Genomic DNA, 15,091 nt, shown 5'->3' on the forward strand with positions numbered 1-15,091 from the left:
CGAGCCTGAGCCTGAAACCCGAATCCTGGGCTCAGGCCTGGCAAAAACTTGTTGTACCCAGCCCGGCTTGTGGGCTGGGCTCATGCTTTTGGGTAGGCCCATGCGGTGCTCTAGTGTGTATATTGTAACGTGCTTCCATAGAACCTCGACGGAAGAAGCAGAAGATGAAGGACGAGCAGAGAGAAAGGAAGAGAAAGAGCTGAAGGACGCTGGTAGGCTTCCTGCTTCCATCCTGCTCCGACCGATCCCCTCTGTGAATAACCCCCCGTGCGTGCTAAGCATGTAACAGCTTGGTGGAGGTGCGGGGTATCGACCACGGAGCATTCCATCTACAGCAGGAAGCCTACCAGCGTCCTTCAGCTCTTTCTCTTTGTTTAACCTTTGTTTAACATTAACCTCTTTGTTTGATGCCGCTCAAGATTCTGTAAAGAATACTTTTTGCATTCGCGACGGTTTGCTTTATAAGAAGAATTTCGCTTCTGGAGGAGCACGCATGCTTCTTGTCGTACCCGAAAACCTACGCATCACAGTTCTTGAAATGATGCACGACGACGCCACGTCTGGGCACTTGGGAGTGACACGCACACTCCACCGCACACAGCAACGATTTTACTGGCCTAACATGCGTTCAACCATCCAGCACTATGTAGCCAGCTGTGTGCAATGCCAGCGCTTTAAGCTGCCGACTTCAAGTCCACCTGGCAAACTGCGGCCAATCACACCTCCAACAGCCCCGTTTGAGCAAGTTGGCATTGACCTCCTTGGACCTTTCCCACGGTCCTCGAAAGGAAATCGATGGATTCTTGTGTGCGTAGACCACTTAACCCGTTATTGTGAGACAGCCGCGATACCAGCTGCTACTGCGTCTGAAGTATCTAACTTCTTACTTCGTTTCGTCATTCTTCGGCACGGCCCTCCTGCAGTTCTCATTAGCGACCGTGGACGCCAATTTACAGCGGACGTTGTTGAAGAACTTCTCCGCCTCAGCAGCTGCAGTTTTCGCCACTCCACGCCATATCATCCCCAAACGAACGGTGTGGTAGAACGCACTAATCGGACGCTCACCACCATGCTTGCTATGTACGTCGCTGCAGATCATAAAGACTGGGATGGCGTCCTCCCGTTCGTTACTCATGCATACAACACAGCGCAACATGAGACAACTGGCTACAGCCCCTTTTACCTGCTCTATGCTCGCTCGCCTCGCTGTGGCCTTGACACCATTCTACCATTTTTCATCCACGACGAACCTTCTCTTGCGACCACACTCTGCAGAGCTGAAGAAGCTCGCCAGCTTGCCCGCGTTCGAATTTTATCTTCGCAACAGCGTTCCAAGAACCGCTACGACGTCCAACACCAAGAAGTTTCTTATGTTCCTGGTGACATTGTGTGGTTGTGGACCCCTCTACGCAAGCGTGGTCTGTGTCAGAAACTGCTATCCCACTACACTGGACCGTTTGTTGTGTTGGAGTGCATTAGTGACGTTAATTACGTTATATCGCGACTAACTGCTAGTGGTCGACGGTCACGCCAGTCTCAGGTGGTGCATGTAGCCCGCCTCAAGCGATTCCATCCCAGGCGGTCTATTTAACTCGCCCGACGGGCTTCGTCTGCGAGGAGGGAAATGTAACGTGCTTCCATAGAACCTCGACGGAAGAAGCAGAAGATGAAGGACGAGCAGAGAGAAAGGAAGAGAAAGAGCTGAAGGACGCTGGTAGGCTTCCTGCTTCCATCCTGCTCCGACCGATCCCCTCTGTGAATAACCCCCCGTGCGTGCTAAGCACGTAACAATATTTTCACAGTTTTTGTCGGCACGAGGCATGTTGCCACTGCATTTCTTTTGTAACTGAATTTAGACAGCTTACCTTTAGTGTTATCAATTTTAACATGGACTATGTGCTGTGCTTACTCTGACACTTTTTTTTCCTGTTATGTATTAAAGTGTAACTAGCTTTTTTTTTGCCAGCAAAATTGTATAATCACAGTTACCTGGGCCCGTTTTCCAACTTGGAATCCCTTTTGGCAACATGTCTTTGGCCGAAAATGGAAGTGGATAAGCCGCCAGTGGTTCGGCCAATCGGGTGTTGCCGAAAGAGTTACTATTTGGATTACAGGCTCTGTTCAGTTTTTTTCATTCAGAGCAGTGCCACATTTTCATTTGACTGATATGCGTCAGCTGTCGTAAAACATGAGCTAGGATGGATTTAAGTACCCTGCAGTGACATGTGCTCACTAGTATTGATGCTTGTTGCTTCAGTTCAGTAGCGTGCCCAAGCTCCAAATCTTGGTGCCCTGAAATGTTGGGGCCATAGGCACGCTGTACAACTAAGATAGTACTGTGTCAGAGAAGAAGCAAATCAAAATTCATTGCTCCAGTTGTTGATTGATAGCATTTGCCAAGCCTTTGATACTGCCACAGGATAGCTTGCGCATTTGCGAACTTATCTGGAGATATTATTATTCTGTTCCTGTATATTAGGCAAAGCTCTCGCGATGAAAATTTGCTTGCCTTCTGTACAGGATTGACTGTGCTGTATGCAAGGCTGGCTAGGCCAGATGCCAGTCCTCACTGTGCGGTTAGCGACAGCATGATGCACCTTCATGCACACTTGCAGAGACCTATTCTGGCTCTTGCTAAAGGTGGTTTCAGAGCCTTTGATGCTTTCAAGAGCGTTAGCTCTTACTCACCACGTTTTGAGATTTTGTGGGGCCTGCTACCACCCTGAGATCACAGCGCCATCTGTGGGAGCAACTGGGAAACAGCACATCTCGCATCTCATTCATATCAATTCTAGTAAACCAAGCAGCTAATGCTTGTTACTTCAACGTCTTCCATACGATGGTGGCCTTTTTATCACTAAGAGCAGATCTGCGTTATGATTTTTTATTAATATGTATGAGTCGGAAGTGCTCGAGTAATAGTTTACAATGACAGTTAGCTTGGAAGCAGTTTGACTGCAGCAATGGTTTAGTGGTTTGAGTTTCTACTTGACATGTGGGAGGTGCGGGGTTCGATCCCCAGTGCCACCGAGTGCCCACTGATACTACAATAGGTTCAAGCTTTTCCCTGGCCTGGTGCTTGGCTTACTTGGGGTGACGTGCTTGGAAAATAGATCTTTGACCCCACCTTGTGTAGACGAAAAACACCTTGCGTCATGGCACTCTTTGGCCTATGGAGCCCTTGTGCCGTTAAAATTTATGAACATCATGGATTCACTCTGCCATTACAGTCTTCGGTCACAGCAATACCATTGCATTAAATTTGCTGCATGCTGCTACAAATTGGTGGTTTTTGATGAAATGGTGCTAAGGCTGCGCCAAAATACTATTCCAACAACCAAGAGCTGTGGAAAATGGGAAGAGGCTGAGGATACCGCTAAATGTGCACAAGCTACCGCCTAGTGTGCAGAGGCATGAATGGTTCGTTGTCCCGATGAGTGACGGGAAAGATGACCGAAATCGTCCCTCTGTGCTGTCATGATTTTGAAGCAAGTTGTAATGTCTTCCCACATTTTAATAGCTGCTGCTGAGATATCAAGGCGCTCTGGCGACCATTGATATGCTATATTCTGTGCCTTCCTGAGAGCACAGTTGTTGGAACAGTAGCAGAACAGTGCGTTTGTGGCATTGATGATTTTTTCCTTCTGCTTATTCTGCTTTCCTGTGTGTCATTTTGCAGGCAAAGCAAGCACATTGGTGGGAGATAGAGTACAAGTTGCCTGAGGAAGAGCTTTCTTGAATTACTACTACTACAAGTCTATGCAGATATAATCCTCAAGCTTGTATCCTTTCAAATGGGGCATCTATTGCTGTGAATTTCTGGTGACGGTGTGCCAAGCTACACATGTCACAACCCATCGGGTTGTGTCAATAACACGGCAGGCCTAGGTCTGGCAGCAACCATGTATGGACTGCAGAGAAATTTGAAGCTTACGTTGACTACCTTGTCTTGTATTTTGGTGGTCATGTTCGTTGCTTTCAATTTTGGCCGTGTTGTTGAGCTGCGTGAACTCATGGATTGAGAGTCCTCTGCAGTCAACATCGTCAGCAAGTGCCAGCTGCTTCTATAATAAACAGTGTTTCCAAAATACGGGGCTGGGAAGAACACATTGTTCTCACATTGCCTTATGTACCTAATCAGTGACGAGTGCCAGCAGACATTTAGCCCGGGGAGCTTCTCAGCTTGGCAGAACTGATTTTTGCTTTTAATGCGTTCGCATTAGAAGCGTCTGTGCAGCGTATTTGGTGACCGACATCACATGTTGCAAACCTCGTGCCATTATCAAAATCTGCCCACCGTGGCATGTAGCTGTTAAATTAATGAACGGTCTTGAGAGGTTGCTCGGGAAGAGCAACCTTGGTATCACAAGCCCCACCGGTGGCTAAGCTTGGAACAGCCACCTGTCGTTGTAGCGGCGCACTACTTAACTGCTGCTCCACTGTGCCAGGAGTGGAATGAGGACTCCCAGCGATCTATGAATGTGAAGTAAAGGATGACCAATTCCACATGTATCAGCAGCAACAGAAAATATGAATGTATTTGAACGATCTGCCGAGGCTCGCCTGAGAGTTATTTTTTTGTCTATATACATTATCTTCCGATCTTATTCTCATGTAGAGTGATGTAGTGAGCTCGTCATGGTGTTCGCTACCACCAGGAACACCTTTACTATGAAGAAATCAAAAGGCAACCGTTGTGGCATGTATCATGCCATTCTTGATCCACTGGGCTGCCTTAAAGGATTTTATAGAGGCACTAAAACAGACTTTCATGCATGGAAATAAAACCATTTTATACTATGATAAAATATGTTCCCACTTCAGAAACAGAATCATCCCTATCTGGTGCCTATGCATTTATGTATATTACTTAGCACTATCTCTCCGCAAGCATATCTGTTCCTACCCAAGCCTCTTGAGGTACTAATCTGCCCTTGAAGTCAGCACTGGGCTGCCAGATTATGACTGTTGAATCTAAAGAGCATATAGGCACCTCCTTAAGGAGAATTTGAGTGTTTTAAGTGCTTATTGTCTTGCTTTACTTGATTTTGCAGGTTGGTGTAAGCCAGGTACAACAAGCTGCCAAGAATGAACCCTTCAAACTGCTTCCAACCTTTACTTTCTGATTGCCTCCCTCTTCAAGGCCTATAAATTTACATACACATTAGTAGTATTGTCTGGTGTGTGGACACGTATAAAACCATGAGTGCGGCCACATGCCTTTTCAAACACGCAATTGTCTGCTGCATTAATCATTATCATCAGTCTAACTACGACCAGTGTACAGCAAGGCCCCTCCTGTATACCTTCAGTTAACCCTGCCTTGTCTCAGCTGCAGCCACCTTATGCCCGTAAACTTCCTAATCTCATCTGGCCCCCTGCTATGCTGCTACTCCGTTACCTTAAGCGATTCACTTCCAAGGAAGGGAATTGACTGTCCTCGCCTGAAAATAATTGCTTTATGTATGCATCAACAAATGGCACTGTATGCTTAACGGCTAATGTTTGGACAGTAGCTTTCATGCCAAATGACATCTGCTCACCAGTTTTGAAAATATGTTGTAGGAAAAAATTTTTCATCTCGCCGCTTCTTTTGAAAAAGACTTTGGCGTCGCGGGAAGACTGACGTTTCGAGGGTGCTAAAAGCCATGCGCTGCTTCCTGGCAGTGAGGGGGATCAGACTGCAAATACCCTAAACTTTTAGATGAATATGAAAGCAGTGAGTGTGAGTGGATCCACGGGGATCCTACTCGGACTGCGAGCCTGGCACTTCCGACGTAGCATGAGCTCCGGCTTGGAAATCCGAAAGTGTGCAAAGAAATATTCGTCAGTGTGATGAAATACTATGCTTTGTTTCAGTTCGCAGTTCTGAGTACCAGTATTATGAGGACAAAGAGTACAGCTTGCCTGAGGGAAAATCTTCGAAGGCAACATACTGTTGCAGCCTGTTGAGACTGTCACCTTCATGCATATATCTTTTAAAACAGCATGTTCAGTGATTTGCGTATGCAAAGCTGGATGCATGAGAACCCATCTGGTTGTGCCAAGAGAACTAGCTAGCCTAGCCAAGCTGAAATTGAGAGCAATGTAATAGATACACAAGTGACATTGCATTTCTGCCAGTAGGAAACATTCTTTTCTAAAACGTGTCCTGATATTTAGTAGCACAATGTTGGTCGCACTTCTCTTTTTCAGCCCACATTCTTTTAAGTTTTGGGTCTGCAAAAGAAGGCATTACGATGCGTAGTCAGATGTGCTTTTCGTGCTTTGTCACCTCTGCTTTGTGCACTGTCATTTATACAAAGGCACACAAGCCTCGTTGCATGTGGAATTGGGCGTTTAAGGCGTAAGCCTTACTTGCCCCATTAAGCGAAAATCCGCACGCACGTGATAATACTCAGTGGTACCCTTAAAGGATGGCGTCCTCATGCACAGTTGGCACATCCGAATGCAACCTGGCACGTGGCGGTTGAATTAATAGTTAGTCGTGCGAGGTTGCTAGGGAAGAACGCCCTCGATCGCACAGTTCTATCGCTGGGAGCACCTGCCATTCCAGGGCAGTGGTGCATCACTTAACCGCTGCACCACTGCACTAAGAGGGGTGTAAGGACTTCCTGGGATCTGTGAATGTAAAGCAAAGAACGACCATTTCTGCATATATGGGTGTCAACCCATTAGCAATCAAGTCATACTTTTAGGGCAGATCAGTGCGCAAATTAAAAGGGGTGTGGCAGCTGCCACCTAGAGCCATGCAGAGGTACAATTGCCAAAAGTGCGGCATCAGGTTGCATCACGCGGCAGCGTATATCGACTGTGTTTACAAAGTGAGCGGGCGGGCTTACGCATTCTCACTAGTAAGCAGTTGTAAGTGTCTCTGCCAATATTTTTTTCTTGTAGTGATGCTTCTTTGCTCTCCGACATTTTGCAGGTCAGTATTCATAAGCCAAGATGTACAAGTTGACAGGAAGAAACCTCCGATACCACACCTACCAACCTTCCCTGACTTTAATGCTTCATGCACAAATTGGGGTGGAAATTGTTTTGATGGAGTTGCTGAAATTAAAGGGATTTACTAATGAGGGAAGCAGCACCATCATAAAAACGAAATTTTGGTCAAATATATAGGGGAATCCCCTAAGGTGGAGTAGATTTGTAATAAGGGAGTAATTACTCATTGACATCCACCAAGTGCAGCCATACGGCTACAAACGGCTACGGCGGTACCCTGGACTAGGACGAATTTTTCTTTAACAATGAAGTTTCTTAGAAAGCTTTATAGCTTTTCTTTGTAGCTGTATGGCTGCGCTTGGGTGGATGTCAATGAGTAATTACTCCCTTATAACAAAAACGAAATTTTGTTCATTGAATCCATTTTAGTAACACTGGATAGGTTCCTTCCTTGGTCATGACAATCAACAGTCCTATTGGAGGCAGGGAGAGGTCAGAAAAGGGGAGGTGGTAGGGAATAAAGGGTGGCAGCGAAGCAGCATCTTCGGCTGTCACTGATAGTACTTGGGAGGTACCAGCTTCTTTTTGCTTTTTGGCTCGAGAGCTACAGAGCTCAAACTATGTGTGTTACTCTGGTAAAACGGCTGCCTCTTGAAGAGTTGAAATTAAGCACTGAACGAGATTACGTAACGTTGGAGTTGTGGCACACATGGAGCACAACAAACTTCACGCATCGATCAAATGGCAACCTCCCACCTGTGTCCTCTTGTGCTCTGCACTTTGTGACTTGGAGGAATTGAAAAAAATGGACTGCTGGTTCTCATCCTTAAAGACAAAGGACTGCTGTTGTCAAAAACATCATTGTCAATTAAAAAGAAGATTAGCGGGGATAAGAAACGTGCCCAGTGTTTAGTGCAATATGGAATGAATCAAATCTCGTCCCGTTCAAAGATCATAACTGGATCTTGGAACAGAAGTAATATTTATTATGAACGTTTTCATGTGTGATATCATGTGAGAGGGCATAAAGGTGCAAATGTGCTGGACATTTTGTGATCATTTAGTACAAGTGTGTAAATTAAAAAGCAGAACCTCCAAATAAGAAAACTATGCATTGGAATGTGCTTGTGGGTTCGTTTATGTGCCTCTGTGTTTGACGCATCCTTCTTTATTGCGATTCTCATGCTGATGCTTGCTTAAATCATTCATTGAGGCTCCATCACCTTGGCACTCAGCTTTTTTTTATAACTTGCTTTGTGTAATTTTGTTTTGTAGTGTTTTTGCCTCTGTTGACTGGTTTATGAGCATTTCTTTGGTGTTACTGAAGAGTACACTCTGATCTTGTGGTTGGTAACAAGTGACCTACCTTTCATGCGTATAGCATTTACTGACACTGTCAAAACGGTATTTGTTGCTGTGTGTATTTAGCCTGTACCCTGAAATCTTTGATTACTTTTCGAGGCTTCTTTAGCAGGTCACATTTTATTATACGAGGTGTTGCAGTACTCTCTGGCCATTTTTTTTGGTTCTTTCACTATACTGAAAATTCTTTTCCAGATCCATAACCCAATGGGCACTGAAACGCCTCTGGACGTCCACAGGACGTCCCAAAAATCCCCAGGACATTCAAGGGAGTTTCAGTGTCCATTGGGAATTCATGTATATCACCATGTTTTAATTTCGAGCTGGGATTATAGTGTGAACTCTGAATTATCTTTCAGCTGGGCAGTTTTTTGTTTTAATGTGACGCTGCTTTGAAAAAAAAAATGCTTACCCACCGTTTCTTTATAGCTCTGTGCGCTATTGATCGTAATCTCTGTTGTACAAGGCAGTGTCGGGTTTACCAGATTTCCTTATTTAAGACCTGCACTTTTTTCGAATTTTGTCCGAGTGTGGGCCTTGCATGAGTCGGATGTGTATGCGTCGTAAAATGTGTGTAAAAACGATGCAGCAGTGCTGCAAATTCTGCACAGAATAATGGAACAGCTGGTGACACATTGCAAATACTTTTATTGATTATCATTCACAGCTTTTGATTCTGTTGCTATATGATGACTTCACTTCATCAGTGTGTACCAAGAGATGGTCACCTTAACTGCCATCTTTGGTGCTAGAAGTGCCAGTCACCTTAACACTCATTAGTTGTTATGCTTGTACAGACTTATACTCCTTTTTATGAAGCCAGCAATTGTGCATATGCCATGGTGAGGTGTTGATTGGTTGTGATTGCTTTCCAGTTTCTGCAGGTAATCGTTAGTTTTTTTGAGAGCTTAAGCATAGTCCTCATCTGAATGCAGTTAGCAATTAAAAGTCAAATTTTTGCTTTCTAGCTGACTTGTCCTTAAGTTCATCTTAGTGAATCTACTTTACGCAAACTGGCGCATTTGTTGCATGAGATTGTATTCCACATTCACTTCTTCATTCATATAACACCACTTGTGCTCTGGCAGTGGAGTCTGGTGTCTTAGTGGTGTAATCTGGCTTTCAAATGCAGGCTTGAGCATCGGGGACTGCAAGCCCTGTGTACCTCTTGGACAGAATTCAACAGGTTAGGTTCTGCAGTTTTTTTCCCAGGAGTGCTTTTCTGAAGGTTGTCATTCAATGAGCAGGATGGAAGTAACAGAAGTTGTAGTTTTCGCAGGAAAAGCGCTGTAAATGGCAGTGTGCTCTGTTGCTAAGCTCCGCCGACTGGCGCTCATTAGGTATTAAAGGAGTATAGACACCTAATTTTGGTGTGATGTTTTCTTATCTATAGTGATGCGGAATTCTCTACTATGCATGAATCACCATGTGGCATTCATGTACGACCGCTAAATAATTTATCATCGAATTTTTCTGTCATGCTGTTTCGGTTTCAACAGCAGAACGATGGCTGTGGCATCAAAGAGAGGTTATAGGTGACGTGAGGCATGGAGAAACTGCGATATAATCACTGCTTCGTTGTTTTAATTCAGTACAGTGCTGAAGCAGCCTTCCTCAAGAGCTGGAATGACAATTTATGTAGAAGCACCGATTATACTGCAGTTTTTCATGCCTCACGTCACCTATAACCTCTCTTTGACATCACAGCCATCGCCGGAACTGAAACAGCATGACAGGAAAACTCAATTATAAATTATTTAGCGGTCGTAGGAGGATAACACGTGGTAATCCATGTATAATAATGCCTTACGCCTCATTACACGGAAGAGAACACGTACCCAAAAGTTAGGCGTCCTTACTCCTTCAAGCCCGCATGGGAGCATCACACAACTCAACTCAAACTGAGGGCAGTGTCTGTCATGAAACATGGGTTGAAGGCAGTGACTTTGGCTGGGTTACGGAGGCTGCCCTATTTTTTTGGTAGTCATGGCATTTCTCTACAGGCTTAAATGCTTTTTCAACACCATGCAGAATTCGCAGTAGTGGTATCTTTAGTGATGTCAGCCTTGTGCCAAATGCGCCAAACTGCTCCATATTGTTCTAGAATCGGGCAGCGCAGTATCAACGTGGAAATGAACGTATAAATCCACTTATAAGTGTCATTCTACGCCAACTGGTCCAGCCTTTGCACTCGACTATCTTCGGTTTCTTTTAAAAAGTCATGGCATATTGCGTTAATGTAGCAAATGTTATTTCCGAAGTGCTGTTTGCCCGTAGCATCACTATACCTTGCTTCAGACCTGAGTTCTCTTTAAGGCCAATTTACTGCATATAACTTTCAATAAACGTCCACGGCTGTTGACGAAAGCGTCTTCCATATTCATCTTTTATCACTAGCTCCAACTGAACTGTACATCGTTGGTTCCTGCATTTTAATTTAATACACTCCACCTTTAAAACAGAGTGATGCTACTGGCAAATTGCTATATGCCAGTAGCATCACTATATCTTGCTTCAGACCTGAATTCTCTTAAAGGCCAATTTACTGAATATAACTCCACAGCTGTTGATGAGAGTGTGCTTCACATTCATCTTTTATCACTAGCTCCAACTGAACTGTGCGTTGTTGGTTCCTGCATTTTAATTTAATACACTCCGCCTTTAAAACGCAGGTTCGGTCAGCACACTGCCCGATCATGGTGCACCGCCCGGGCAAGACTCACGCCATCAAAGTCGCTCTGCGAGTCTTTCCACGAGATCCACTCAGGCCAGCAAGGATAAACCTGCAGACAAGAAGCTGCACGAGTGCAGCCACTGCAACAAGAGATTCGTGCGGAGGAGCTGGCTAGTGGGGCATCTCCGAATTCACACTGGCGACCGCCCATACCCGTGTGACCACTGTGATCGCAGCTTTACGCAAAAGGGAAACCTGATGCGACACCAGCGCACTCACACTGGGGAACGTCCTTACCGTTGCGACCAATGTGGTAGCAGCTTTGCAGAGAAGAGTAACATGGTGGTACACATCCGTACCCACACGGGTGAAAAGCCGTATCAGTGCCAGCTGTGCCCCATGGCCTTTGTAGGACATTCAGATCTTGCGAAGCATATTAGATCCCATAAGGGTGAAAAGCCCTTCCAATGTGACTTGTGCCAAAAGAGATTCAGTCAGAGGCACAGTTTGAAACACCACAAGGGGTTGAAACATGAAACGGATGGTAGTGTTCCTTGAAATCGATTGGTAACATGTTTAGCTAGCTGTCCTGCTGCTTACTACCAGCTGGAATTATGCTAGCTAACCAGCCTGTCACAAGTGCTGCTTGCTAAGCAGTATTAGTGGTGTGTTACGTTTGTAAGCTTTCTTTTATGCTCATGAACTTGTCATGAAGAAAATTGAATAAAAATGGAATTGGCACGAAATACGGCACAGGACAAGAAATAAGCACCAAATATCTATGTTGGAGTAAAATGAGATAAATGGAAATTTCTTTTGGGAAATGACTTAATGAGAGTGATCTTTTTATTCCAGGGATTTCATTATTCAGTTCTGCATGGAAAAAAAAGCTTTTAAATTATCAGTACGGACAAAGTACGTCATTAAGGTTATGGCAGCTCCAGATTGATTGGGGACTAGCCAGAAAAATAGAGGTTATTTAGTTATTTTATTTATTTATTTATATAGAGGTTGTGTGACAGACAAGAGGAAGAATTGACTATGCAATTATATGCATACCATTTTTTAGTTCGATTTTCATTTTCTGAATATCAGCTGTTTTTATGCCATTGCATTTTTGGCTAGAGTATTTGTTGTGTTGAAATATTACTGATACTTGCTGCTTACTTTGGAGGTTTTACTAGTTATCTAATGTCTCAATGGTAATTAATAAAAAATCGCGTTAAACTATGTGCATTGCCATTTCTCAGTGAATTGTCTCTGTGCCAAATAATAATGGCTTATTATTTTCTGAAGTGTTAACACACCATCTTAAGTCTGCTTTAATTTTCTAAATACCGGCTGTTTTTCTATCATTTCATTTTGAGGTAGCTTCCTCAGCTAGCCTGCCTCATGCAACCATATCAGAATTTAGCATGTGAATGATATCCCAAATGCCCTCAGAACATTCACTCAGACCGTGCTGCCATCACTTGTTATGTCTTAGGTGGCAGCTTAGAGATGTGCATTTATAGGAAGGCCCCCTTTGTCGTACACTCAGAGACGACACAGTGGAGAACCGATATTTATGCACGAAAGCCTCATTCCATCGTCTGATTCTTGTGCTTCCAAGTGTCAGAGTTTTCAAACAGCTCATGACAAGGGTTGTTGATAGCAAACACACGACAGTCCAAACAGCCTTGCGCATATTTTATAATAATCAGGCAAGTGTGAACAACTAGGAAAGAAGAGAGTAAAGCATGCCAGCGCTCATTAAAACATATCACAGACCGTTTTTCTTTTCTTGTACAGAGGTTGGAGAATCAGTTGAGCTCAGGAAAATTTGCAGTTTTGCTTTCAAAATTATTTTTTTCTTGCAGAAGTTTGAAGAGTGGAAGCTGCAAAGAAATCTTGAATGCTCGCACGCCATTTCATTTTGAAAACTGGGCCATTCTAGCTGTACTAAAGGGCAGAAAAGTAACATTCACGATGCTTCCTCTACTTGAGAGTGGTAGCAAAACATTAATCAAATGTTGTTTTTTTCAAACCCTTTCTAGCCAGCCCTTTATTCCTAGTCCTGTTTCATGAATCTTCATTGACTAATTGATGTCTTCTTGTATATTTTGCATTAAAAAACAAAACAAATGCTCAGTTGTTTTCAATAAAGTGTGGGTTTGGGATAGTTAGTAATCCATTTTTGACAACAACGTGCTCTGAAAACGACGACTCATTGCAGTGAATGCTTCTCGCTCTTCCTCAACATCAGCAGGGAATGAGTGTCAAGTATGGTTTTCATGACATTCCTCCCACAAAGTGCTTTAATTCATGACTCTACTATAAATTTTGGCACGGCTTGCATCCCTAACCTCAAAGGCAATCCATAAAGGACATCATCATCAGCATGACTACACCCACTGCAGGGCAAAGGCCTCTCCCATGTCTCTCTAATTAACCCTGTCCTTTGCCAGCTGCGGCCACCTTGTCCCCGCAAACTTCTTAATCTCATCCGCCCACCCAACTTTCTGCCGCCCCCTGCTGCGCTTGCCTTCTCTTGGAATCCACTCCGCTAACCTTAAGGACCAGCGGTTGTCTTGCCTTCACATTACATGCCCTACCCTAGCCCATTTCTTCCTCTTGATTTCGACTAGGCTGTCATTAACCAGCGTTTGTTGTCCAACCCACTCCGCCCACTTCCGATCTCAACGTTACACCTAACATTTTTCTTTCCATAGCTTGGTGCATCGTCTTTAACTCCAGCCAGCCCTTTATTCCTAGTCCTGTTTCATGAATTTTCATTGACTAACTATTCTCTTCTTGTATATTTCGCATTAAAAAATAAAACAAATGCTCAGTTGTTTCAAATAAGGTGTGGGTTTGGGCCAGTTGGTAATCCATTCTTGACAACAATGTGCACAGAAAACGACAATTCGTTGCAGTGAATTCTTCTCGCCCTTCCCCAATGCCAGCAGGGAATGAGTAAGCAGTCGTAAGTGTCTCTGCCAACATTTTGTTTTCTTGTAGTGATGCTTCTTTGCTCTGCGTCATTTTGCAGGCCAGTATTCATAAGCCAAGCTGTACAAGTTGACAGAGGAAGAAAGCTCCGATACCACATCCACCAACCTGCCCTGGCTTCACTGCTTCGTGCACAAATTGGGGTGGAAATTGTTTTGCTGGAACTCCTTAAATTGCAGGGATTTACTAATAAGGAAAGGGGGCACGGTTATAAAAACGAAATTTTGTTTATTGAACCCATTTTAAAAACACTGGATGTGTTTTTTCCTTGGAGATGACAACTGGCAGTCTGATTAGATGCTGGGAGAGGTCAGAAAAGGGGAGGTGGTAGGGAATAAAGGGTGGCAGCGAAGCAGTATCTTCGGCTGTCACTGATAGTACTTGGGAGGAACCGGATTCTTTTTGCTTTTTGGATCGAGAGCTGCAGAGCTCAAACTATATGTGTTACTCTGGTAAAAGGGCTGTCTCTTGAAGGGTTGAGATTAAGCACTGAACGAGATTACCTAATGTTTGAGTTGTGGCAGACATGGAGCACAACAAACTTCTCACTTCGATCAAATGGCAACCTCCCACCTGTGTTCTCCTGTGCTGTGCGCTTTGTGACTTGGAGGAATTAAAAAAATATAGACTGCTTGCTCTCATCCTTAAAGACAAAGGACTGTTGTTGTGAAAAACATCATTGTCAATTAAAAAGAAGAATAGCGGGGATAAGAAATGCGCCCAATGTTCAGTGCAAAATGGGATGAATCAGACCTCGTCCTGTTCAAAGATCACTGCCAGATCTGTGAAACAGATGTGGTGTTTCTTTTGAACGTTTTCATGTGTGGTATCATGTGAGAGAGCATAAAAGTGCAAGTGTGCTGGACATTTTGTGTTCATTAAGTACAAGTGTGTAAATTAAAAAGCAGAAACCTCCGTAGAAGAAAACTATATTCATTGGAATGTGCCTCTATGTTCGTTTGTGTGCCTTTGTGTTTGATGCATCCTTCTTTATTGTGATTCTGATGCTTGCTTAAATCATTCATTGGGGCTTCACCACCTTGGCACTCAGCTTTTTTTTATAACTTGCTTTGTTTAATGGTTAGGGCTTTCTGAACACTGCAGCGCCACAAATCT

General features: G+C 44.0%; 1 protein-coding gene across 1 annotated transcript; it reads left to right on the plus strand.

Moving 5' to 3' along the window:
* Positions 1-6,749: 6,749 nt before the first annotated feature.
* On the plus strand, positions 6,750-15,020 carry LOC149329236 (uncharacterized). Its single transcript, XM_089559210.1, has 3 exons — positions 6,750-6,864; positions 9,443-9,496; positions 10,983-15,020. Exons 1-3 carry the CDS (start codon positions 6,750-6,752, stop codon positions 11,540-11,542), a joined length of 729 nt encoding a protein of 242 aa, XP_089415336.1. The 3' UTR covers positions 11,543-15,020.
* Positions 15,021-15,091: the final 71 nt, after the last annotated feature.

This window comes from Amblyomma mixtum, chromosome 9 (genome assembly GCF_055824585.1).
Source record: "Amblyomma mixtum isolate Tamu chromosome 9, ASM5582458v1, whole genome shotgun sequence".
Taxonomy (NCBI): domain Eukaryota; kingdom Metazoa; phylum Arthropoda; class Arachnida; order Ixodida; family Ixodidae; genus Amblyomma; species Amblyomma mixtum.

What these genes read in the sequence shown, in the direction of transcription:
- LOC149329236 (XM_089559210.1), top strand. Translation starts at nt 6,750, where the DNA reads ATGCAGAGGTACAATTGCCAAAAGTGCGGCATCAGGTTGCATCACGCG. An exon ending in ATTCTCACTAGTAAGCAGTT is followed by an intron (nt 6,865 to 9,442) that starts GTAAGTGTCTCT and finishes TTTCAAATGCAG; the next exon opens with GCTTGAGCATCGGGGACTGC. An exon ending in TCTTGGACAGAATTCAACAG is followed by an intron (nt 9,497 to 10,982) that starts GTTAGGTTCTGC and finishes TTTAAAACGCAG; the next exon opens with GTTCGGTCAGCACACTGCCC.